The 27,461-nt window shown below is 40.0% G+C and overlaps 1 protein-coding gene across 3 annotated transcripts in view; it reads right to left on the bottom strand.

The window, feature by feature from the left end:
* CWC27 (CWC27 spliceosome associated cyclophilin) overlaps positions 1-27,461 on the bottom strand; it is a 250,306-nt gene that overhangs the window by 23,246 nt on the left and 199,599 nt on the right. For 2 of the 3 annotated variants that reach the window (XM_055554539.1, XM_055554540.1), the window contains 2 exons: positions 18,979-19,088; positions 10,121-10,224 (listed from right to left, as the gene is read on the bottom strand). In XM_055554539.1, the coding sequence (XP_055410514.1) occupies positions 10,121-10,224; positions 18,979-19,088 (214 nt within the window). The remainder of the gene's footprint in view (positions 1-10,120; positions 10,225-18,978; positions 19,089-27,461) is intronic. The other variant, XM_055554541.1, reaches the window with a different exon arrangement.

Raw genomic sequence — 27,461 nt, forward strand, 5'->3', positions numbered from 1 at the left:
GACATACAGACCTGTGGGACACTGTAGGAGGAAGGGAGGGAGAAGGGGAGATGTATGGAGAGCGTAACATAGAAATTCACAATACCATATATAAAACAGATAGCCAATAGGAATTTGCTGTATGACTCAGGGAACTCAAACAGGGGCTCTGAAGCTGAAGCGTGGGTTGGGGAGGGAGATGGGAGGGAGTTCCGGGAGGGAGGGGACATGAATGTACCTATGGCTGATTCTTGTCGATGTAAGACAGAAAACCACAAAATTCTGTAAAGCAATTATCCTTCATTAAAAAATTAAAAAAACAAACTCAACTTTCAAAAAACTATGATCATAACATCTGGTCCCATCACTTCCTGGCAAACAGAAGGGGAAAAAGTGGAAGCAGTGACAGATATTATTTTCCTGGGCTCCAAAATCACTGTGGATGGTGACTGCAGCCACAAAATAAAAGATACTTGCTCCATCCTTATGGCAGAAAGCGAAGAGGAACTAAAGAGCCTCTTGATGAAAGCCAGACATCCTCGAGTCCAAAGTCAAGTGGGCCTTAGGAAGCATCACTAAGAACAAACTAGTGGAGGTGATGGAATTCCAGTTGAGCTATTTTAAATCCTAAAAGATGATGCTGTGAAAGGGCTGCACTCAATATGCCAGCAAATTTGGAAAACTCAGCAGTGGCCACAGGACTGGAAAAGGTCAGTTTTCATTCCAATCCCAAAGAAGGGCAATGCTAAAGAATGTTCAAACTATTTGCACTCATCTCACATGCTAGCAAAGTAATGCTCAAAATTCTCCAAGACAGGCTTCAGCAATATGTGAACTGTGAACTTCCAGATGTTCAAGTTGGATTTAGAAAAGGCAGAGGAACCAGAGATGAAATTGCCAACATCCACTGGGTCACAGAAAAAGCAAGAGAATCCTTAAAAAAACATCTGCTTCATTTACTACTATAAAGCCTTTGACTGTGTGGATCACAACAAACTGTGGAAAATTCTTAAAGAGATGGGAATACCAGACCACTTTACCTGCTTCCTGAGAAACCTGTATGCAGGACCTGTTGCAAACTGGTTATCTGAAGAGGCTTTACAAATAGCTGAAGAAAGAAGAGAAGTGAAAATCAAGAGGGAAAGGGAAAGGTACTAAACACAGAGTTCCAAAGAATAACAAGGAGAGACCAGAAGGCCTTCTTCAATGAACAGTGCATAAAAATAGAGGAAAACAACAGAAGGGGAAAGTCTAGATCTCTCTTCAGGAAAACTGGAAATATCAAGGGAACATTTCACCTGAAGATGTGCACAGTAAAGGACAGAAACGGTAGAGACCTAGTAGACGCAGAAGAGATCAAGAAGAGATGGAAAGAATACACGGAAGAACTGTACAAAAAAGATCTTAATGAGCTGGATAACTACGATGGTTTAGTCAGTCACCCAGAGCCAGACATGCTGGAGAGTGAAGTCAAGTGGGCCTTAGGAAGCACTGCTGCCAATAAAGCTAGTGGAGGTGATGGAATTCCAGTGGAGCTATTCAAAAGCCTAAAGGATGATACTATCAAAGTGTTGCGCTCAATATTTCAGCAAATTTGGAAGACCCAGCAGTGGCCACAGGACTGGAAAAGGTCAGTTCTCATCCCAATTTCCACAAAGGGTAGTACTAAAGAATGTTCAAATCATCAGACAATCACACTCATCTCCCATGTTAGCAAGATCATGCTTAAAATCTTGGCGAACTAAGAACTTCCAGACAACCAAGCTGGGTTTAGAAAAGGCAGAGGAACCAGAGATCAAATTGCCAACACTTGCTGGATCACAGAGAAAGCAAAGGAATTCCAGAAAAACATCTACCTCTGTTTCATTGACTACGTGAAAGCCTTTGACTGTGTGGATCATAACCAACTGTGGAAAGCTCTCAGAGAGATGAGAATACCAGATCATCTTACCTGTCTCCTGAGAAACATGCATGGGTTGAGAAGCAACAGTTAGAACCCTGTATAGAACAACTGATAGGTTCTGGATTGAGAAAGGAGTACGACAGGGCTGTCTGCCGTCACTCTGTTTGTTTAACCTATACCCTGAGCACATCATGAGAAATGCCGGCCTGGATGTGTTACAGGCTGGAATCAAGATAGGCAGGAGAAACTTCAACAGCCTCAAGAATGCAGATGATACCACTCTAATGGCAGAAAGCAAAGAGGAACTAAAGAGCCTCTTGAGGGTGAAGGAGGAGAGTGAAACAGCCGGGTTAAAACTAAATATGAAAAAAATAAGATCATGGCATCTGGCCCCATTACTTCATGGCAAACAGAAGGGGAAAAAGTGGAAGTAGTGACAGATTTCTTCTTCTTGGGCTCTAAAATCACTGTGGATGGTGACTTCAGCCATGAATCAGAAGATGATTGATTCTTGACAGGAAAACGATGACAAACCTAGACAGCATGTTGAAAAGCAGAGACATCACTTGGCTGACAAAGGTCTGTATAGTCAAGGCTATGGTCTTCCCAGTGGTCACATATGGTTGTGAGAGCTGGACCATAAAGAAGGCAGAGCACCAAAAAATTGATGCCTTTGAACAGTGGTGCTGGAGAAGACTCCTGAGAGTCCCTTGGACTGCAAGGATATCAAACCAGTCAATCTTACGGGAAATCAACCCTGAATACTCTTTGGAAGGACTGATGCTGAAGCTGAAGTTCCAGTATTTTGGTCATCTGATGAGAATAGCTGACTCACTGGAAAAGTCCCTGATGTTGGGAAAGATTAAGGGCAGAAGCAGGATGAGGGCGTCAGAGGATGACATGGCTGGATGGCATCACTGATGCAGTGGACATGAACTTAGACAAACTTCGGGAGATGGTGAAGGACAAGGAGGGCTGGTGTGCTGTGGTCCATGGGGTCGCAAAGAGTCGGACACGACTGGGTGACTGAACAAGAACAACAGTACCAAGTCTAGGTCAACGTGTTGGGCACATTTACTTCAGAAAGCACCACTTTGGTACCACTTGAGAACAAGGATCACAAACCAGGATCTGGAATAAAGCTTCCCAGGACCTACAGATTGGGTCACACCCTCTGATAAATGAGGACCACTGTGACACACACAACGACTAAAGGTGCTCGAACTCAGCAGTTCTCAAAATGTTGGGGGTCACTGTGCCTGCAATGTCAAAATTATTTTCTATGAATACTAAGACATTATTTATCCTAATTATTCTCATCCTCTCATGAACATGCAGAGAAAATTTTCAGAGAACACATGATGTATTAGATCAAAACAGAGTGGAATGCAGATATGAGAACCAGCTCTTCCTGTTATGCTGGACATAAGAGATATGAAAAAATGTAAATAAATACCACTCTTTTCAGTTTTTTTGCGGCTGAGAATATAATTATTTTCTGCTTTGAAAATATAATTATTCTTCATAAAAGTACATTACTTACGTTAAATGTAATAGGTTCATTATTGTTATTTTGAAGTGATTTAAAATTTCTATTGTTAATTCCTAATAAGGTAAATATCAATAAATATATTTCACATAAACAAATGCTCTTTGGGGTCCTCAAAATTTTTTAAGAGTATAAAAGTGGCCCAGAGACCAATAGTTTGAGACCTGCAGTTCTACTTATCACTCAAGGGTAAAGATCTCTTAGGTGGCTAATCTGGGCTTTCATTAGCCTCATAGTCTCCTTATAGCTGCATCTGTGTTTGCCTACACCAACTTGGCTTCCCTGGAAGCTCAGCAGGTAAAGAATCTGCCTGCGATGCAGGAGACCCTGGTTTGATTCCTGGGTTGGGAAGATCTGCTGAAGAAGGGATATGCTACCCACTCCGGTATTCTTGGGCTTTTCTGATGGCTCAGCTGGTAAAGAATCCATCTGCAATCTGTGAGACCTGGGTTTGATCCCTGGGTTAGGAAGATCCCCTGGAGAAGGGAGTGGCTACCTACTCCAGTTTCTGGCCTAGAGAATTCCATGGACTTATAGTCCATGGGGTCGCAAAGAGACATACATGATTGAGTGACTTTCACTTTCAGACGGCTGAACAGATGGTGGAGTAGAAGGACTTGCCCTCATCTTATCTTGGAAGAAAAGCTTGCTCCTAGGAAGAAAAGCTATGACAAACCTAGACAGCATATTAAAAAACGGAGACATTAGTTTGCCGACAAAGGTCCCTATAGTCAAGGCTATGGTTTTTCCAGCAGTCATGTATGGATGTGAGAGCTGGACCCTAAAGAAAGCTCAGCACTAAAGAATTGATGCTTTTGAACTGTGGTGTTGGAGAAGACTCTTGAGAGACCCTAGGACTTCACGGAGATCAAACCAGTCAATCCTAAAGGAAAACAGTCCTGAACATTCATTGGAAAAACTGATGCTGAAGCGCCAATACTTTGGCCACCTGATGTGAAGAACTGACTCCTTAGAAAAAGCCCTGATGCTGGGAAAGATTGAAGGCAGGAAGAGGAGGGGGCAAGAGAGGATGAGATGGTTGGATGATATCACCGACTGGATGGACATGAGTTTGAGCAAGCTCTGGGAGTTGGTGATGGACAGGGAAGCCTGGCGTGCTGCAGTCCATGGGGTCGCAAAGAGTCATACATGACTGAGCGATGAACTGAACTAACACCAAGTTATTACCCTTGCCTGGCAATGTGCTGCTTGAAGTGGGGAATATAGTTAAAATATTCATTTGTTGTCACAGCACCTTTCATTCAACACATGACCAAATCATACACAGTATGCATTACATTTGTAATTTAGTATTACATATAAAAGGTGTTTATAGCTTTGCTAGTACAAGGAATGAAATGAGGCTATATCCTTTAATGGTATCTTATAGTGAGGTCCAAATTGGTCTAACAGTTTCTAATCTTTTTTTAACATCTACATTATTAAATTTTCACTGTGTTGGATACTCAAGACAACTGGTACTTGTTGCTTCTACGCTATGCTAACGTGGTTCTCAGAACTCTAGTCTTTAGCAGAAACAAACTGTCTGGCTGATAGACGAAACTGATTTTTAATGCAAGCCAAAGTGTAACAATAAAATGGGAAAAAAATTCTAGATCCTAAAGTTCTAACACAAAGGATTATCTTGAAGACTTTTTCAGAACCAAGAACAAGGATACTTGGAGCTGACAATCTTGAGGAGTTATGCTGGAATATGTACCAGCTATTGATAAATTAAAAACAGAAGCAAACCAGACTGAGTATTTTTTAAAAGTTTACAAGGGAAAAGCATTTCTTCTGAAATGTTATACTCTTTCACTAAGCGTTGCAAAGTACCATAATTAATTCTTACAATTCTAACAGTCCTAAAAACAAGTCATAAAAAAGATATTTACTTAGGAGTATAAATTGGAATGACATTTTGCTAGGGCCACTTGAAAATATTTAGCAGAGTCTAACATGCATACCCACTGACTAAGCAACTCCAGTTTTAGAAATTTATCCTGAGAAAACTGGCAGTGACACAGATATAAGGATGTTCATTACAGTGCTGTGTATAATAATAAAAACTGGAAAGAGCCTAAACATCCAACAACAAGGAACTGACCAAGTAAAACGTGGTTCAGCATTTAAGGGAATACTATATGGCCACAATACAGAATACAAACAGAACATCATAAAGTTTTATATCACAAGGGAAAGTATTTATTATACATAGCTGAGGGGACAAAAAGCAAATTATAAGACTGTAGCATTATATAATCTCATTTCTGCTGAAATTATGCATAAGTATGTGGAAGGGCATATATACATGCATAAATTAATACCACTTGTTGTTGAGTTTGGGATCACAGGTGATTTACTTTACTTCTTTTGAGGAATCTATACTCTGGTTTTTCTACAGTGAATATCTTTTCCTTATATAATAAAATCTTTACTTGAGGTGGTGATGGTGGTTTAGCTGCTAAGTCATATCCAACTCTTGTGACCCCGTGAACTGTGGCCCGCCAGGCTCCTCTGTCCCTGGGATTCTCCAGGCAAGAATACTGGAGTGGGTTGCTATTTCCTTCTCCAATTTACTTAAGGCAACCATTGAATTGTTAGTGTTTTCCTATTCTTATATTATTGAATATTGTGTGTACTAAGGGAAAGTGGTGAAGGGAGAGAGAGAAGAAGAGAAAAAGGGATGAAGGCAGATAGATGTTTATACTGTTTATTATTTTATCATGTATATTTGTGGGTTTTTTTAAATTTTATTTTATTTTTAAACTTTACATAATTGTATTAGTTTTGCCACACATCAAAATGAATCCACCACAGGTATACATGTGTTCCCCATCTTGAACCCTCCTCCCCCCTCCCTCCCCATACCATCCCTCTGGGTTGTCCCAGTGCACCAGCCCCAAGCATCCAGTATCGTGCATCGAACCTGGACTGGCAACTCGTTTCATACCTGATATTTTACATGTTTCAATGCCATTCTCCCAAATCTTCCCACCCTCTCCCTCTCCCACAGAGTCCATAAGACTGTTCTATACATCAGTATCTCTTTTGCTGTCTCGTACACAGGGTTATTGTTACCATCTTTCTAAATTCCATATATATGCGTTAGTATTTGTTGTGAAGTGTTATGTTAACCATCTGGAAAGAAGTTTCAATGGAACACAGTAGTGAATAGGTAATGTTCACAAGACCGCAGTCTACTCTCATAGACTTAATTTTTCCCCTCCTCTTGGAATGCTAATTTTGTTGCATAAGGAGCAGGTGGCTTTCTGTTTTTTTATAAGTCTCCCTACTGCCTTGTCAGATACAACTCTCAAAACTTTTTTGGGAGCTAACCAAGCTTTATCTAACTAAACTCAAAATGGCATATGGACTTCATCTACATGGTCATACAAATCCTTTGGCTGATAACTCCTGCTATGTATCTAATTGGTTTTATAAAATCCATGTTTGAAGTTGGTTTCTATATCTAGAAGAGTGTGTGATGTTATGGGATGTAGGATGGGAAGAAGGAATGTCATGGCAAAGAGGTTCCTTTAGCGGCTACACTAGAATCTGGTGCCCATCACTGCCACTATCAAATATTGGCAGTCTATATCCCGACAAAGGAAGAATGCTAATCGTTCTGAGTGAAAAATTTCTATCACGCATTTCAGCTTAGATCTACTAATAACACTTTCTTAAATGCCTTGTTAGACAGTGAAATCTGGGAATAATTATCAAACACCATATACGGTGTTTACAATAGAATCATATTTCTTTTCTTTCTCTCCCTTTCCCACTTTTTTTTGCATAAGAAGTAGAACGCAGCTGAATGGTACCCAAATGTCTGTTGTATACCATGCCAATACAGCAGCTCGGCCAAAAATGCGAATAGAACAGTTTGCCAAGTAAAAGAAAACATAACAAATTGGTAATGGTTTCTATCTTGACAGAAAATGAAAATGATCCCTCAATGTGTGGTCACTCATGCGGACACATAAAAATGTCTCAGAAGCAATCATTTTACCTCAGCTGACAGGCCCTGACAGTGTAGCACAGCACTGGCTGGCTTTCACTCCTTAGAAAAGTGGCAAGCGTGGCCCACAGAACAGTCTGGGAACCACGTAATTTATGCATAACACACATGCATATGCCATGCACTCATAAGATTTGCTATAAATCATTCTGAATATAAGACATCTTTTCCTAGTGGAATATATTTTGTGAGAGATGATCTAAATCACCAGGGATTTGATAAAGCTGAACTGGTTCATACTGGTTTATTTATGATCAGAAGTGATGCCATTGCTTATCAGGTTACAAAATTTCAATAGTTTACACTGCAACAGAAAGGCGGTAGATAAGAGCCCCATATATTTTAATTAGATGTTAGATTAAAAAAAAATACAAAAAGTGTGTAGGTACATAGTGTAGACTTCTGACTTTCTGGTTGCTGCTGCTGCTAAGTCACTTCAATCGTGTCTGATTCTGTGCAACCCCATAGACGGCAACCTACCAGGCTCCCCCATCCCTGGAATTCTCCAGGCAAGAATGCTGGAGTGGGTTGCCATTTCCTTCTCCAATGCATGAAAGTGAAAAGTGAAAGTGAAGTCGCTCAGTCGTGTCCGACTCTTCGTGACCCCATGGACTGCAGCCCACCAGGCTCCTCCGTCCATGGGACTTTCCAGGCAAGAGTACTGGAGTGGGGTGCCATTGCCTTCTCCAGACTTTCTGGTTAGGTGACTCTAATTGGAAGCAGAAAGGAACCCCTTGAAGACCTGGCTATGGTTCCTTTATCCTAATGCCTCTTCCTTTACCACTTATTTTTGTTTCCTCGACGGAGAACTAGCCAATATCATTGACCTGTGATTATTCCCACCGCCACCCCCAATCTGGTGAAGTTTTCCCATTTGTTTTAACTTTCTAATGAGGGTGTTAGAATATTGATTGTATTGTGAAATCACATCAAAAATAAGAATGACCCTTTCAAAAACACTATTGATATCTGATGCTAATGAGGGATTCAAAATGAGAGGATATGGAACCAAGGGACTAGGAAGAACCTTGGGAAGTTAAATGGTCTTGCCAAGTTGAAAGTAAATTTGAATCCTGTGGGTTATGAGTTTCAAATGAAATTTCTGGGTTTAAATTTGTTGGTGACTTTCCTGTTCAATAAAAAAGGACTTAAATGGCTTATAAAAAGGTTAAAAAAACTTATTGGGCATCAAACTGCTCTTACAAAACACCATCTTGAGGAGTTAAGTGTAAATGAATCAGAAACACATGGATCATATTTCCTTAAAAAATGCATATGGATTCAAAAATAAGAGGAAGAGGACTTGGCAAAACACTTTTTTTGTGTGGTGGCTGAACCCGAAACATTTGCAAGATATTTTGAGACATTCAAGGAATCCAAAATAAAACTAAACCTGTCCAGTCATACAAAAAAACAGAGAGTTCTCTGCAATGTGCATTTATCTCCGTGGGTCACTCACCACTCACTGAGCCTTCACCTTTGGCAAAGAACTATGGGATGAGCCAGCTTCTGTCTTAAGCAACTTTGAATTTAAGTATAAGCAAATACACATAAGCAATAGAAACCTATTATAAGAGACTTAGGGTTTTACAAACATTTGGCATCATAACCCAAATCATACAGAAATTACAGACTGAGAAATACACAAGTGCTTTCATCCCATTCAACTCATCATCACCTGGTCCTTTTGATTAAAGTTAGATATAGTTGCAGAGTCTTACTTGCTTAAATGTTTTCTTAGCAAGTGTTTTTATGTCCTTTTAAATGTGTGTTCCAGCCCTCTTTCCTCCACCCTCTAGATTTGTGAGTGCTCAACAAATCTTGCTGACTGGTTTCCTGGAGCATGGGAGTGCTGAACAGTGTTTTGAAAGGGGGAGAGATGCTGTTTGGCAGAGGGGAGTAAGGCTAGATTCTGGGTTGGGGGGATGGCACACTGCGACAGTGCAGAGGCTCCAGAGAGTGAGTCATGTGTGGGGGTGACCACTGGCTTGCTTGCAGCAACCTGCCTGAGCCAGGGTGTCCTGGGAGGTGGAGGCAGTTAGGTGTGGGGAGGCCTAATATACTACATGTGAAGTCAACTGGAGGACAGGGGAGAATGATAAGAGAAAGCACAATTCTTTTTTTTTTTTCCCTCCAATATAGGATAAAGTGCTAAAGCACAGGACATTAATCTCTTTATTTCTTATCAGTGTCTTTTAAAACTGAAAAATATCCAAAGATAAAAATGAGTTAACTGTGTATGTATTGCTAGGATCCAGGAGATCATAAATTTGAAGAGGAACTTAGTAGGATTATGAAATGGACTAACGAGTTCTAAAGTGTTTGTGGGAAAGTGTAAAAAAATTAATGACTCGGAATCTTTTAAGACTGTTTTCTAGTTGTTAAACGTGAGTCTTATCTCTCCCATGATATTAGACAAGTATTTAGGGCAAGGATAGTGTCATATATTTCCTGTGTATATTCTACTGGATAATACAACAGTGGGAATACACAAAGCATTATGCTTACTGAACTGAAGTGGAGTAAAAGGAGGTTGAGACCATATAAGATGAGGATATAATTGAATGTAAAGTCTGAAAAAAAAGATGCTATAATAGAACTGTTTTAACAGTGTCTCTGCTCTGAGTCCATTTGTTCATAGTTAATATAAAGAAATCAAAGGCCTTACCATCCTTCATCATCTTCTACTTCTGTTTCAGAAATGTCATTTTCAGGAGTTTCAGCAATTGCTTGAGTGAGTTTAGATTTAAACTGGTTCAGCAGCGCAAGAGTCTGAAATAACAATTAGGACTGCTAAACTTCCTGATAAGGAGAAATATAATTTCAGAAGAGACACTTAAATTTAGTAGAAGAGAAAATATCCTTCCATAAAACAATTTTCTAACTTTGAAGGAAAATAATAAAACTGCCCTCCAATTATAACCATGATTAATATTTACAAACCTTGACATTGCCCTGTTTGTATTTGCACTGACATTTTCCCCCAGGAATATGTGACTATTTCTGATTTGGGGGATATAAACTTGTTTATATAGAAGACATTTAAACTTTAAAATGCATGCTTACTACGAGCTAAGTTTTTAGGGTACACAGGATAGGGAGGTATTAATACTTCACTAAGAAATGTGAAATCAAAAACAAAACACCAACAACAAACAGTACTTTTCACTGAACAAATTTCCAAAAATGTAAAGATGTCGATGTTGGGAAAGGTGAAATGAAAGAACACATTAATTGTTGGAAGGTGGGTAAACTGGAGTGACATCTTTGGAAAGTTTTTTATACGTATCAGAAACAATAAATGCTCGCTGCCTTTGATTCAGTAATTCCAATCCTGGGAATACATGTAGAAAAATAATCTGAAACACCAAAAATGGCTTATGCAAGAGATGTACATTGCAGCAACATTCATACAAGTGAAAAAGGAAATGTTAAATGTCTACTTATAAGAAAATAGATAAATTTGGTAAAAAGCAGTGAATGTGTGATTACACTATTATTAAAACTATATTCATGAAGTATTCTATTGTTAAGTGAAAGAAGTAGGATATAACCATCACGTTGAGTGTATTTTTACAAAAAAGGGACCAGTCCTCTGATTTTTTTTTGACTCCCATGCCCTTTACAGGTAAGAGGAAACAACAAGTGCCTGAAATATTAATCATATTGTCTCCAGCTATACCTTAAGAATTTGTTTCAGAATTTGAGCAGAGAAATCAGAAAAAAAATTCTACAGTTTTAGAAGGTACATAATTGTGAAATGGGATAAAATACCACCTGTCTAAAAAAAAAATCAAGTTTCTAATTAAGACGATGGCACAGTGAAATCAGTACTGAAATACAGTTGGCCCCAAACAGCATAAGGGTGCCCGCCCTCTGAGCAGCTCAAAATCCGCCCTCTCTCTACTTCTGTGGTTATGCAACCGTTCGTGGTTAGTCCAGGACTGTAGTATATATTTATTGAAAGAAATCTGAGTATAAGTGGACCCATGAAGTTCAAAGCTATGTTGCTCAAGGGCTAACCGTACTTACATTTACAAGGGAAAATGTGTAATAGTTCAATGTGTAAAAAACAGATATAATAGTCATGGTAACTTGGAGGCTCCAGAATTTATCTAAAATATCATTAAGACCACAGTTTATGAAAAAATTAAGTAGGTGTTGGTGGCCTAGAACCTAAGCTCGCTAAGACAGGTGGTGTCAAAATAACTAAAAGAAACAAAGGAAATTATTGTTAAAAAATGATAGGGAAAAGTGCCTTATATGTTTTTGTAAGATTTAATGCCTGCATAGACAATAGCTGAAAATATACACATTACCACAATTGCTGAATGAGATGAGTTTTAAGGTAAAACTATAAATTCCTGTAGAATATCCTCATAAGCATTTTAAGGGCTGCTAGTGAGTTAGGGTTTAGATATTTTATTTGTTTCTAAAGTAGTAATTAAAGGATTAAGCTCTTCAAACAATGTTAATAAAGAAAATATCCTTTGTTTTAAAACCTTATTCATTAAAAAAAACCCGTTCTGCCTACAAACTTTTATTGCATTTGCTTTATAATATGGAAAGAAATTATTGTAGAAATATTAGAAAACACAGACAAGCAAAATAAAAATATCTACTATCCCACCACTAAGAATTAGTAACCACTGTGGACATCTGGTATATATCCTACAGGGCTTCCTGTTTCTCTGTGTGTATATGTGTATGTGTTTATATATTTATATATTTCATAAACACATATCTCTACATGGATGTATCTACAAACATGTATCTCTATCACTTAAAAGCAAACCCCATCAATTTTTAATGGTGGGTTTTCACAAATTTGGAAATGTCTTCTCTGGGGACATAAATAAAAATGAAAACAAAGGAGACTTCTTAGTGGAATGATAAAAATGAAAACAAAGGAGACTTCTTAGTGGAATGATTTTAAAACTTCCTAGAAAATTACTAGACATGGATCTTATTCTTTTGAGGTGAAAGTGGCAAGACAGTCTGTTTTTAGAGCCAACTAATGTGATATTGGCATTTGCTCAGAGGAGAGCTGGGAATACGACAAGCAAAACACCTTTCTTTTTGTTGTTCAGTCGCCAAGTCATGCGTGACTCTTAGTGACTCCATGGACTACAGCAGACCAGGCTCCCCGGTTCTCTCTATCTCCTACCTAGAGTTTGCTTCGATTCATGTCCACTGAGTCAGTGATGCTATCTAACCATCTTATCTCCTGCAGCCCCTCTTCTCCTTTTGCTGTCAGTCTTCCTCAGCATCAGGATCTTTTCCAATGAGTGGGCTCTTTGCATCAAGCAGTGAAAATACTGGAGCTTCAGCTTCAACATCAGTCCTTCCAGTGAATATTCAACATCAGTCCTTCCAGGGTTGATTTTCTTTAGGACTGACTGGTTTGATCTCTTTGCAGTCCAAGGGACTCTTAAGAGTCTTCTCCAGCACCACAGTTCAAAAGCATCAATTCTTTGGCACTCAGCCTTTTTTATTGTCCAGTTCTCACATCTATACATGACAACTGGAAAACCATACTTTTGACCATACAGACCATTGTTGGCAAAGTGATATCTCTGTTTTTTAATATGTTGTCTAGATTTGTCCTAGCCTTTCTTCCAAGGAGCAAGCTTCTTTTAATTTCATGGTTGCAGTCACTGTCCACAGTGATTTTGGAGCCCAAGAAAATAAAATTTTTTACTACTTCCACTTTTTCCCCTTCTATTTGCCATGAAGTGATGGGAGTGAATGCCATGATCTTCGTTTTTTGAATGCTGAGTTTCAAGCCAGCTTTTTCACTTTCCTCTTTTACTTTCATCAAAACTCTCTTTAGTTCCTCTTCCCTTTATGCCATTAGAGTAATATCATCTGCATATCTGCAGTTGTTGATATTTCTCCCGGCAACCTTGATTCTAGCTTTAATTCATCCAGCATGGCATTTCATATGATGTATTCTGCATATAAGTTAAATAAGCAAGGTGACAATATACAGTCTTGTTGTACTCATTTCCCAATTTTGAACCAGTCTGCTATTCCATGTAAGGTTCTAACTGTTGCTTCTTGACTTGCAAATAGGTTTCTCAGGAGACAAGTAAGGTGGTATTCCCAGACAAATAAGTCTGGTATTCCCAACTCTTTAAGAATTGTCCACAGCTTGTTGTGATCCACACGGTCAAAAGATTTAGTTTAGTCAATGAAGCAGAAGTAGATGTTTTTCTGGAACTTGCTTCCTTTCTCCATGATCCAATGAATGTTGGCAGTTTCATCTCTGGTTCCTCTGTCTCTTTGAAACCCAGCTTGTAAACCTAGAAGTTCCTGGTTCACATACTGCTGAAGCCTAGCTTGAAGGATTTTGAGCATTATCTTGCTAGCATGTGAAACGACTGCAAATGTGCAGTAGCTTGAACATTCTTTGGCATTGTCTTTCTTTGGGATTGGAATGAAAACTGACCTTTACCAGTCCCATGGCCACTGCTGAGTTCTCCAAATTTTCTGACATATTCAGTGCAGCATTTCACATTCAGCATACCAGTCAATTTTACAACATTATCTTTTAGGATTTGAAATAGCTCAGCTGGAATTCCATCATCTCCACTAGCTCTGTTTGTAGTAATGTTTCCTAAGGTCCACTTGACTTCACACTCCAGGATGTCCAGCTCTAGGTGAGTGACCATACTGTTGTGGTTCAGCTCAGCTCAGCTCAGTTCAGTCAGTCAGTTGTGTCCAACTCTTTGCAACACCATGGACTGCAGCATGCCAGGCTTTCATGTCCATTACCAACTCCCAGAGCTTGCTCAAACTCATGTCCATTAAGTTGGTGATGTCATCCCACCATCTCATCCTCTGTCATCCCCTTCTTCTCCTGCTTCATTCTTTCTCAGCATCAGGGTCTTTTCCAATAAGTCAGTTCTTCGCATTAGGTGGCCAAAGGATTGGAGCTTCAGCATCAGTCCTTCCAATGAATATTCAGGACTGATTTCTTTAGGATTGACTGGTTGGATCTCCTTGCTGTCCAACGGAATCTCAAGAGTCTTCTCCAACACTATAGTTCAAAAGCATCAATTCTTCAGCACTCAGCTTCTTTAAGGTCCAACTCTCACATCCATACATGACTACTGGAAAAATCATAGCTTTGACTAGACAGACCTTTGTTGGTAAAGTAGTATCTCTGATTTTTAGTATGCTGTCTAGGTTGGTGATGGCTTTTCTTCCAAGGAGCAAGCGTCTTTTAATTTCATGGCAGCAGTTACCATCTGCAGTGATTTTGGAGCCCATAAAAAGAAAGTCTGTCACTGTTTCCATTGTTTCCCCACCCATTTGCCATTAAGTGATGGGACCAGATGCCATGACCTTAGTTTTTTGAATGTTGAGTTTCAAGCCAGTTTTTTCACTCTCCTCTTTCACTTTCATCAAGAGGCTCTTTAGTTTCTCTTTGCTTTCTGCCATATGGGTGGTGTCATCTGCATATCTGAGGTTATTGATATTTCTCCTGGAATCAATCTTGATTCCATCTTGTGCTTCATCCAGTCAAGCATTTCGCATGATGTATCCTGCATATAAGTTAAAATAAGCAAAGTGACAATATACAACCTTGATGTACTCCTTTCACAATTTGGAACCAGTCCATTGTTCCATGTCCAGTTCTATATGTTGCTTCTTGACCTGCATACAGATTTCCAGAAGGCAGGTCAGGTGGTATGAGAGTATTCTCCACTAAGAATTGTCCACAGTTTGTTGTGATCCACACAGTCAAAGGCTTTAGAGTAGTCAATGAAGCAGAAGTAGATATTGTTTTGGGATTGTTTTTCTGTGATCCAGCGGATGTTGGCAATTTCAACATCTGAAATGGCTCCTCTGGCTCCTCTGCCGTTTCTAAACCCAGCTTGAGCACCTGGAAGGTCTCAGTTCACGTACTGTTGAAGCCTGTCTTGGAGAATTTTGAGCATTACTTTGCTAGCATGTGAGATGGGTGCAATTGTGTGGTAGTTTGAGCATTCTTTGGCATTGCCTTTCTTTGGGATTGGAATGTAAATTGACCTTTTCCAGTCCTGTGGCCACTGCTGACTTTTCCAAATTTGCTGGCATATTGAGTGCAGCACTTTCACAGCATCATCTTTTAGGATTTGAATTAGTTCAGCTGGGATTCCATCACCTCCCCTAGCTTTGTTTGTAGTGCTGCTTCCTAAAGCCCACTTGACTTTGCATTCCAGGATGTCTGAGGTGAGTGACCACACCATCATGATTATCTGGGTCATGAAGATCTTTTAGGTATAGTTCTTGTGTGTATTCTTGACACCTGTTCTTAATATCTTCTGCTTCTGTTAGGTCCATGCTGTTTCTGTCCTTTATTGAGCCCATCTTTGCATGAAATGTTCCCTTGGTATCTCTAATCTTCTTGAAGAGACCTCTAGTCTTTCCCATTCTATTGTGCTCCTTTATTTCTTTGCACTTATCTCTGAGAAAGTCTTTCCTATCTCTCCTTGCTATTCTTTGGAACTCTGCATTCAGATGGATATATCTTTCCTTTTCTCCTTTGCCTTTAGCTTCTTTTCTTTTCTCAGTTATTTGTAAAGCCTCCTCAGACAACCGTTTTGCTTTTTTGCATTTTCTTTTTGGGGATGGTCTTGATCACTGCCTCTTGTACAATGTTACAAACCTCTGCTCACAGTTCTTCAGGCACTCTCTCTATCCGATCTATCCCTTGAATCTATTTCTCACTTCCACTGTATAATTGCAAGGGATTTAATTTAGGTCATACCTGAATGGTCTAGTGGTTTTCCCTATTTTCTTCAATTTAAGTCTGAATTTGGCAATAAGGAGTTCATGATCTGAGTCACAGTCAGCTCCTGGTCTTGTTTTTGCTGACTGTATAGTGCTTCTCCATCTTCAGCTGCCAAGAATATAATCAGTCTGATTTCGGTATTGACCATCTGGTGATGTCCATTTGTAGAATCATCTCTTGTGCTGTTGTGGTTATCTGGTCATTAAGACATCTTTTTTTGTAGTTATCTGGGTCAGTAAGACATACACAGTTCTTCTGTGTATCTGTGCCCCCTTTTCTTAACCTCTTCTGCTTCTGTTAGGTCCTTGCCGATTATGTCCTTTATTGAGCCCATCTTTGCATGAAATGTTTCCTTGATGACTCCAATTTTCTCGAACAGATCTCGAGTCTTTTCCATTCTATTGTTTTCCTCTATTTCTTTGCATTGTTCATTTACAAAGGCCTTATCTCTCTTTGCCATTCTCTGGAACTCTGCATTCGGTTGGCCTTTCTAAACATTTCCTCTTTTCAAGATTGGACTTTCTCTAGTTGCATTTGAAAGGCAAGACAGATACTAGCCAAAAAAGCAGACACTGTGAAAAGAAATGGAAGAAAACAGGATCTGCATGGAGGTATTAATGTTTGGCATCCAGAGGAATCAGTCTTCTGGCTCCTGCAGGAGGAATAAAGGACTAACCACTAACCACATTCTCTTTAGCACAGAGTGAGCCTTCCAGCTGTGTTGATGAAGATGTGTTGATGGCGCCTCCCCTGGTAGACCTTTTGCACACATGTGTATACATGGGTCTCTCAAATGGCCTTTGTTCCTCCAGTCCTGCCCCAGGTCCTCTACTCTCCATACAGCAACCAGGCTGGAGGGATTTTCCCAAACTGCAAATGGGATTATAATACCTTCTTTCTTCGATGTCTCCCCACTGCTTTTAGGGTAAATCTCAACTCCTTCATATAGCTCAAAAATATCGTGTGTGAACTGGCTCCTGCTTACCTGTCCAGCCTCATCTGTTTCTTTCTCTTAGTTTAAGTTCCAGTCATATTTAACATCTTTTCGTTCTTTGCAAAGAGGTTAAAGACTTCTCATATAGTATTCTTGTCTAGCCATGTATCTTCTTAGTAACCCTCAAGTTGACAAATCATTTTCTCAGGGAAGCCTTTCCGGATTCTTATGCCATATTATGTGATACCTTTACATAATTTCCTATATCTAACCTGTCATAATGCTCATCCCCTTTTATTGGTATTACTTGTTTAACTGCCTTTTTTTTTTCAGATAGCTCAGAGAAGATAGGGATGTTTCTGCCTTGTTTACCACCAACTACAGTGATTAGGACCTGGTAGAATTTTAATAATTATTTACTAGGAGGAAGAAAGAGAAATGCAAGAATAACAGTGATCCTTAACATCTTTTGGTAATACATTCAGAGGACTTTGTGACTCCATGAAAACAAGTTAATAAAGCACTTTTCTTAATTTCATTTGATGTGCCATTTCTTTTGAAAATTGCACATAAGTTAGTTCTCTGTAATTATAATTTCCTATACCTGAATTCTCGTTGAATTTTCCCTATGATTATTTTCACGCTAGGCACTGATGCGTGATCTTCCTTACCAGTAATTAGGTGTCATTTATAATACAGTTCCTGATTAGATTAATTTATTCAAACAGGCCTGGGCTTTTTAATTTACTTTTATTTTGCCTGTTTTATTTATATGCCTAAAATGATGTGTTCTCATATATATATGGCAGCACCAAATATAAGTAATTTTGGTCTACCCCCTATCTTTTCAACATAAAGGGCTGCTCAAGGGCTCTATCTCACCAAGTGCCAAGTGCTGCATGGTGCTGACCCCCAAGTTGTTGAGCTAACTTCCTATCTTTTTTATTCTTGATTTCTGACAATCTTCTTATATTATTAGCTAAAGATTCAGGAATTACTTTCAGTAAAGAGAGTTTTGCAATATTGTTTATGGTAGACGTTAACTAGCAGACCAAGTGCCTTATTTATAGGCAGTGTACTATTTCAAGCGAAGTTGGCTAGGCAGCAGGTGAGATGCTGAGCCCTTTATCATTTATAATTATGGTCTCATAATATTCACTTAGCAAAGATTCTATCTGAGTATCTGGTAATATGTGGTTTTACCAGGTTCCTGTGTTTAATTAGGGAGGACTTCCCTGGAGGCTCAGACGGAAAAGAATCTGCTGGCAATGAGGGAGACCTGGGTCAATTCCTGCGTCAGGAAGATCCCCTAGGATACCTAAGGTCTATAGCAGGTACCCATGATTTAAGGCATCCCAGGTGGCGCTAGTGGTAAAGAACCCACCTGCCAATGCGGAGACGTAAAGAGACCTGAGATCAATCCCTGGATGAGGAAGATCCCCTGGAGGAGGGCATGGCAACCCACTCCAGTATTCCTGCCTAGAGAACCCCCTGGACAGAGGAGTCTGGCAGGCTACAGTGCATGGGGTCGCAAAGAGCCGGACATGACTGAAGTGACTTAGCATGCATGCACAAAGTTAAAACTTGAAAGTCACAGGCTTTATACCTTTCTATCTGGAAAGAACTCTATCATCTGGATCTTTGCTTGAATGGCCAAGGTCCTGGTCACCCCACCATATGTTATATATACTTTTTCATTTTTAAGACGTAATGTTTTCCCTCATGTATAATCAAAATAGGTTCTGTTAACAATTCCTGCATACAATTAAAAGGCAATGAATTGCATATGGATTTTGGTTTGTGAAGTTACCTGGTCTTCCCGGGAAGTTCCCGTCTTTGCCTGCTGCTTCCTCAAAGTTTCATACTTTTGCTTTTCTCGTCTGTATTCTGCAACAGCACCATCTGGAGCAGCCTCTTCCTCTGAGGAATAATAGACTAGTTTTAGAATAAACAGTAAAAAGGCTGTATGGATTCATACAGAAGTCTATGAATGTCTATTGCTGAAGAGGAGGTCAGAACCTGGGACTGGTTTTCCTCCATTTAAAAAAAGAAAACAAACAAACCAATAAACTCTACAAACTCCACAATGATTTCCTAGATTAGAAGGTGATTGATTTTAATTAAACAACCAATTTTAATGTCTTTATTTTATACTGTACTATTATAGTTATTCTCACTTGTAATTATTTGACTAAAAAATCACCTATCTCACCTTTAAAATAAGATATTCCTAAAATTCAGCAATACCATTTCATATTATTCCTTTGCCTTATAAGATATAATCATTCAATATTGGTTGATTTTCCAATTACTTGCCATTTCTGCTCCCCTAGTTAAAACAATAACAAAACAACAACAAACAACTTCAATTTAATAGCATCATAAAATATAAATATATCTAACAAAAAATCAGGACAGTTGCCCAGAAGCAGATAAAAGTAACCTTTTCTAAATTAGAAATGAGAAAAAAAAAATTATGGATTTGATCCTGCAATAAATTCCATACAAAGATTAGTTAACATCTGGGTTCACAGAATACAGTGTTGCCTCAAAAAAAAAAAGGTACCAATATTTTACAATACATACATTTATATATATTAATGAAAATTTGTGACTTAAGAAAAAAAACCTATATCTTCTCATCTTTGGCTGACAAACCAAGATGAGCCAGTTGTAATCAAGAATATCACAAATGGTTCTAGTCAAACCTTGGTTTGTTGCTTGCCTCTTTGTTACCTAGTTTGAGAAGCATAATTAATGTGTAATATATTTATAATCAGCCATTTTGTTCAAGAGATTATCTAGTTAAAAAAATGTGTGAACTAAGAAAAAAGGGATCTTCTTATGGTTACCTGATATGATTTTGATGTCAAAAGTTACAAAGATTCAATTTTGTGGGATAGGAAGGTTCTGGAGATTTAAGGCACAGCATCATCTCACACACTAGTAAAGTAATGCTCAAAATTCTCCAAGTCAGGCTTCAGCAATACGTGAACCATGAACTTCCAGATGTTCAAGCTGGTTTTAGAAAAGGCAGAGGAACCAGAGATCAAATTGCCAACATCCGCTGGATCATGGAAAAAGCAAGAGAGTTCCAGATAAACATCTATTTCTGCTTTATTGACTATGCCAAAGCCTTTGATTGTGTGGATCACAATAAACTGTGGAAAATTCTGAAAGAGATGGGAATACCAGACCACCTGACCTGCCTCTTGAGAAATCTGTATGCAGGTCAGGAAGCAACAGTTAGAACTGGACATGGAATGACAGACTCGTTCCAAATAGGAAAAGGAGTATGTCAAGGCTGTATATTGTCACCCTGCTTATTTAACTTCTATGCAGAGTACATCATGAGAAACACTGGGCTGGAGGAAGCACAAGCTGGAATCAATATTGCTGGGAGAAATATCAATAACCTCAGATATGCAGATGACACCACCCTTATGGCAGAAAGTGAAGAGGAACTCAAAAGCCTCTTGATGAAAGTGAAAGTGGAGAGTGAAAAAGTTGGCTTAAAGCTCAACATTCAGAAAACTAAGATCATGGCATCTGGTCCCATCACTTCATGGAAATAGATGGGGAAACAGTGGAAACAGTGTCAAACTTTATTTTTGGGGGGCTCCAAAATCACTGCAGATGGTGATTGCAGCCATGAAATTAAAAGACACTTACTCCTTGAAAGGAAAGTTATGACCAACCTAGATAACATATTCAAAAGCAGAGACATTACTTTGCCAACAAAGGTCCATCTAGTCAAGGCTATGGTTTTTCCAGTGGTCACGTACGGATGTGAGAGTTGGACTGTGAAGAAAGCTGAGCGCCGAAGAATTGATGCTTTTGAACTGTGGTGTTGGAGAAGACTCTTGAGAGCCCCTTAGACTGCAAGGAGATCCAACCAGTCCATCCTAAAGGAGATCAGTCCTGGGATTTCTTTGGAAGGACTGATGCTAAAGCTGAAACTCCCAATACTTTGGCCACCTCATGTTAAGAGTTTATTCATTGGAAAAGACACTGATGCTGGGAGGGATTGGGGGCAGGAGGAGAAGGGGATGACAGAGGATGAGATGGCTGGATGGCATCACCGACTCGATGGACTTGAGTTTGGGTGAACTCCGGGAGTTGGTGATGGACAGGGGGGCCTGGCGTGCTGCAATTCATGGAGTTGCAGAGTCGGACATGACTGAGCAACTGAACTGAACTGAACTGATGGTAAATACAGTTAATAATACTGTATTGTATACCTATAATTTGCTAAGAAAGGTGATCACTACACATACGCAAACAAAGTGTAATGCTGTGAGGTGATGGATATATGTTAATTAGCTAGATTGTAGTTATCTGCTGCTGCTGCTAAGTTGCTTTAGTCGTGTCCGACTCTGTGCGACCCCATAGACAGCAGCCCACCAGGCTCCCCCATCCCTGGGATTCTCCAGGCAAGAACACTGGAGTGGGTTGCCATTTCCTTCTCCAATGCATGAAAGTGAAAAGTCAAAGTGAAGTCGCTCAGTCGTGTCTGACTCTCAGCGACCCCACAGACTGCAGCCCATCAGGCTCCTCTGTCCATGGGATTTTCCAGGCAAGAGTACTGGAGTTGGGTGCCACTGCCTTCTCCAAAACACTTCAACATGGTACACACAGCCAAACGCAATGATTATCTGCAACACACACCCGACTGAGTGAAAACATACGGTCAACTCTTGTATTTCCTAATGGGGCATATTATATCAGTATGAAGCACTTCTGTTTATAGTGTGATCAAATGTTCACAGCACATTCATTTTTCATGTTTTTATTCCTCAGTACTATACTCTGAGTAATTTCCTTAGCTTTACTTTAGTTCACTAATTCTCTGTTTCAGTTCAGTTCAGTCGCTCAGTCGTGTCCGACTTTGCGACCCCGTGAATCACAGCACGCCAGGCCTCCCTGTCCATCACCAACTCCCGGAGTTCACTCAGACTCATGTCCATCAAGTCGGTGATGCCATCCAGCCATCTCATCCTCTGTCGTCCCCTTCTCCTCCTGCCCCCAATCCCTCCCAACATCAGAGTCTTTTCCAATGAGTCAGCTCTTCGCATGAGGTGGCCAAAGTACTAGAGTTTCAGCTTTAGCATTATTCCCTCCAAAGAAATCCCAGGGCTGATCTCCTTCAGAATGGACTGGTTGGATCTCCTTGCAGTCCAAGGGACTCTCAAGAGTCTTCTCCAACACCACAGTTCAAAAGCATCAATTCTTCGGCACTCAGCCTTCTTCCCAGTCCAACTCTCACATCCATACATGACCACAGGAAAAACCATAGCCTTGACTAGATGGACTAATCAGTTTTAAGACATTAACTGAGTTGCTGATTTTAATAATCATATTTTAAAATTCTAGATATTCTATTTCCTTTTCAAATTGACCTATTTTTTTGGATGGCCTAAGTCTTTTATTATGATTTTTATATATTTAAAAACTTCTTTATCTTAAACACACTTGTTATGTTTTATCTTTTGGATTATTCTTGGAGTTGCTTTGTTATGGCTTCTGACTCTCTCCCCACAGTGGTTATTTCTCCATGCGTTTTCTAATTCTTGATTTTGAGTGTTCCTATAGCTAGAGCTGCATCTTCATCATGCTCCATAGGAATCCCTGGCACCCAGGATTGTGTCAGCATTCCTCCAGAGAGCTTCTGCATTTGTTTATACCAGGAAATTAAGGGGTTCCATTCGTGCACAGCCATTTTCCCTCAAGTTAATTTCCTGGCTTAGGATTTCTGTACCACATAGGTAGTGTACATTCAGACTTTATAGCTGTGCCTGGTAGAGGTTTAGAGTTTTGATTTTTTATGACAGACTTTTTTTTTTCCTTCCATATATAGTTTTGAAAACTGACGAGCTTCTTTGTGGACTTCGTGACCAGGAGGACAGTTTTTCTAGCTTCTTCTTCTGTTGATCCAGGACTGTATCTCTAAGTGTGATATTAAAACCGGAGCTTCTAGCTATCAGAGCCCACATCTGGTTTCAATATCCCTCTGGGCAACTGCTGTGTCAGTTTGAGCATTTAATGCTCTAGCTAGGCCTCCCCTTTGTTTCTGCTGCTGCTAAGTCACTTCAGTCGTGTCCGACTCTGTGTGACCCCATAGACGGCAGCCCACCAGGCTCCCCCGTCCCTGGGATTCTCAGGCAAGAGTACTGGAGTGGGTTGCCATTTCCTTCTCCAATGCATGAAAGTGAAAAGAGAAAGTGAAGTTGCTCAGTCGTGTCCGACTCTTAGCGACCTCATGGACTGCAGCCTACCAGGCTCCTCCGTCCATGGGATTTTCCAGGCAAGAGTCCTGGAGTGGGGTGCCATTCCGCCAACCCCGTCTCTGTCTCTTTCAAGCTTAGCTAAGTATTTATTTTTTAATTGGAGGATAACTGCTTTACAATGTTGCACTGGTTTCTGCCTTACAACGTCAATCAGCCTTCCTGAGCCTCCCTCTCACCCCGCCTCCACTCCACTCTCTGTATCAGCACAGCGCGCCGGGCTGCCTCCCTGTGTTGTACACAGCTTCCCACTAGCTGTCTATTTTACACACGGTAGTGTAAACATGTCCAAGCTACTCTCTCACTCTCTCCTTCCCATGTTGTGTCCATAAATCCATTCTCTATATTTGTGTCTCTATTCCTGCCCTGCAAATGGGTTCATCAGTACCATTTTTCTACATTCTGTATATATTTAGCTAAGATTTAAATTGGGCTGGATCATATTTTATCTAGCATTTCTATATATTTGGAGAAAGATGTTCTGTTTTAACTCAGTCCATGTGGCCAGAAGAAAAAGTAGCACATTCATGGTTTCTCTGGTGGCTCAGACGGTAAAGAATCTGCCTGCAATGTGGGAGACCTGGGTACGATCCCTCAGTTGGAAAGATCCCCTGGAGAAGGGAACGGCTATCCACTCCAGTGTTCTGTCCTGGAGCATTCCATGGACAGAAGAGCCTAGCAGGCTATAGTCCTTGGGGTTGCAGAGAGTCAAATATGACTGAGCAACTTTCACTTTCACTTTGAATGTCCCAGAATAAGCAAAAATTGAGTAAATGACCGGATGATGTTAGTGACATAAAATTATCTAATAACATAGAAAAGGGGCATGAAAAAAAATCAGTTTCTTTAAGTACACAGTGCTCCACATCTAATACCTTTCTTAAAAATCTTAATATATGCTGGATAATTTATAAATAATAATGCAATATGACAACTATTTGTCATTAACTGAAATCTCAACAAAATGTATGCTAAATAACTAGGAATGAAGAATGGGGGAAAAAAGAACATTTACTACATACCTACTATATGTTAGGTACCATGCTACGGTTCTTTGACTCTCTATGAAGAAAGCATCTATAAACCTATTTTACAAATTAGGAAACAGGGTTAAGACCACAATTAGAATATACTAAAGCTGTAACTTGAACCCAAGTTTCTCTGGTACTAAAATCCCATACTGTGCCCTACTGTCTTCAATTAAAAGTTCAGTTCAAAAACAAAATTTAATGTGTTCCCATTGTATGCCTGGCTTTTCATTCTAGAAAGTAATGTAACAGGTAAAGTAAAAATAATATATGTAAAAATAGTTAAGAAATCAAGCCACTGATTATAAGTATTATGTTGCTGATTCTTGTTTAGAATATTAGCCACCAAGAGAGGGTTTAAAGCTTACCTATGCTATTGTTAGGGTGGCATTATCTATACTATCTTAGCGTAGGCATATCCTATGCTATTATTAGGAGCATACCTATGCTCCGAGAGGAGCTACCACACACCAGAGGTCAGGGGCAGCAGCCGAGAGGAGCAACCCCACATCCAAGGAGCAGCGGCACAGGAGGGCAGAGAGGAGTTACTCCACGTTCAAGGTCAGGAGGGGCGGCCATGAGGAGATACCCCTCTTCCAAGGTAAGGAGCAGCAGCTGCACTTTGCTGGAGCAGCCATGAAGAGATACCCCACGTCCAAGGTAAGAGAAACCCAAGTAAGACAGTAGGTATTGCGAGAGGGCATCAGAGGGCAGACACACTGAAACCATAATCACAGAAAGCTAGCCAATCTGATCACATGGACCACAGCCTTGTCTAACTCAATGAAACTAAGCCATGCCGTGTGGGGCCACCCAAGATGGGCGGGTCATGGTGGAGAGGTCTGACAGAATGTGGTCCACTGGAGAAGGGAATGGCAAACCACTTCAGTATTCTTGCCTTGAGAACCCCATGAACAGTATGAAAAGGCAAAATGTTAGGATACTGAAAGAGAACTCCCTGGGTCGGTAAGTGCCCAATATGCTACTGGAAATCAGTGGAGAAATAACTCCAGAAAGAATGAAGGGATGGAACCAAAGCAAAAACAATACCCAGTTGTGGATGTGACTGGTGATGGAAGCAAGGTCCGATGCTATAAAGAGCAATACTGCATAGGAACCTGGAATGTTAGGTCCATGAATCAAGGCAAATTGGAAGTGGTCAAACAAGAGATGGCAAGAGTGAACATCAACATTCTAGGAATCAGTGAACTAAAATGGACTGGAATGGGTGAATTTAACTCAGATGACCATTAATCTACTACTGTGGGCAGGAATCCCTTAGAAGAAATGGAGTAGCCATCATGGCCAACAAAAGAGTCCGATATGCAGTACTTGGATGCAATCTCAAAAATGACAGAATGATCTCTGTTCGTTTCCAAGGCAAACCATTCAATATCACAGTAATCCAAGTCTATGCCCCAACCAGTAACGCTAAAGAAGCTGAAGTTGAACGGTTCTATGAAGACCTACAAGACCTTTTAGAACTAACACCCCAAAAAGATGTCCTTTTCATTAGAGGGGACTGGATTGCAAAAGTAGGAAGTCAAGAAACACCTGGAGTAACAGGCAAATTTGGCCTTGGAGTACAGAATGAAGCAGGGCAAAGGTTAATAGAGTTTTGCCAAGAGAACGCACTGGTCATAGCAAACACCCTCTTCCAACAACACAAGAGAAGATGCTACATATGGACATCACCATATGGTCAACACTGAAATCAGATTGATTATATTCTTTGCAGCCAAAGATGGAGAAGCTATATACAGTCAGCAAAAACAAGACCGGGAACTGACTGTGGCTCAGATCATGAACTCCTTATTGCCAAATTCAGACTTAAATTGAAGAAAGTAGGGAAAACCACTAGACCATTCAGGTATGACCTAAATCAAATCCCTCATGATTATACAGTGGAAGTGAGAAATAGATTTAAGGGACTAGATTTGATAGACAGAGTGCCTGATGAACTATGGATGGAGGTTCGTGACATTGTACAGGAGACAGGGATCAAGACCATCCCCAAGAAAAAGAAATGTAAAAAAGCAAAATGGCTGTCTGAGGAGCCTTACAAATAACTGTGAAAAGAAGAGAAGCAAAAAGCAAAGGAGAAAAGGAAAGATATACGCATCTGAATGCAGAGTTCCAAAGAATAGCAAGGAGACATAAGAAAGCTTAACTCAGTGATCAATGCAAAGAAATAGAGGAAAACAACAGAATGGAAAGACTAGAGATCTCTTCAAGAAAATTAGAGATACCAAGGGAACATTTCATGCAAAGATGGGCTCTATAAAGGACAGAAATGGTATGGACCTAACAGAAGCAGAAGATATTAAGAAGAGGTGGCAGGACTACACAGAAGAACTGTACAAAAAAGAGCTTCATGACCCAGAATCACGATGGTGTGATAACTTACCTAGAGCCAGACATCCTGGAATGTGAAGTTAAGTGGGCCTTAGAAAGCATCACTACGAACAAAGCTAGTGGAGGTGATGGAATTCCAGTTGAACTATTTCAATCCTGAAAGACGATGCTGTGAAAGTGCTGCACTCAATATGCCAGCAAATTTGGAAAAGTCAGCAGTGGCCACAGGACTGGAAAAGGTCAGTTTTCATTCCAATCCCAAAGAAAGACAATGCCAAAGAATGCTCAAACTACTGCATAATTGCACTCATCTCACACGCTAGTAAAGTAATGCTCAAAATTCTCCAAGCCAGGCTTCAGCAATACGTGAACCATGAACCTCCAGATGTTCAAGCTGGTTTTAGAAAAGGCAGAGGAACCAGAGATCAAATTGCCAACATCCTCTGGATCATTGAAAAAGCGAGAGAGTTCCAGAAAAGCATTTATTTCTGCTTTATTGACTATGCCAAAGCCTTTGACTGTGTAGATCACAATAAACTGTGGAAAATTCTGAAAGAGATGGGAATACCCGACCACTTGACCTGCCTCTTGAGAAATCTGTATTCAGGTCAGGAAGCAACAGTTAG

The sequence above is a fragment of the Bubalus kerabau genome, chromosome 18 (assembly GCF_029407905.1).
Source record: "Bubalus kerabau isolate K-KA32 ecotype Philippines breed swamp buffalo chromosome 18, PCC_UOA_SB_1v2, whole genome shotgun sequence".
In the NCBI taxonomy this organism is placed as follows: domain Eukaryota; kingdom Metazoa; phylum Chordata; class Mammalia; order Artiodactyla; family Bovidae; genus Bubalus; species Bubalus kerabau.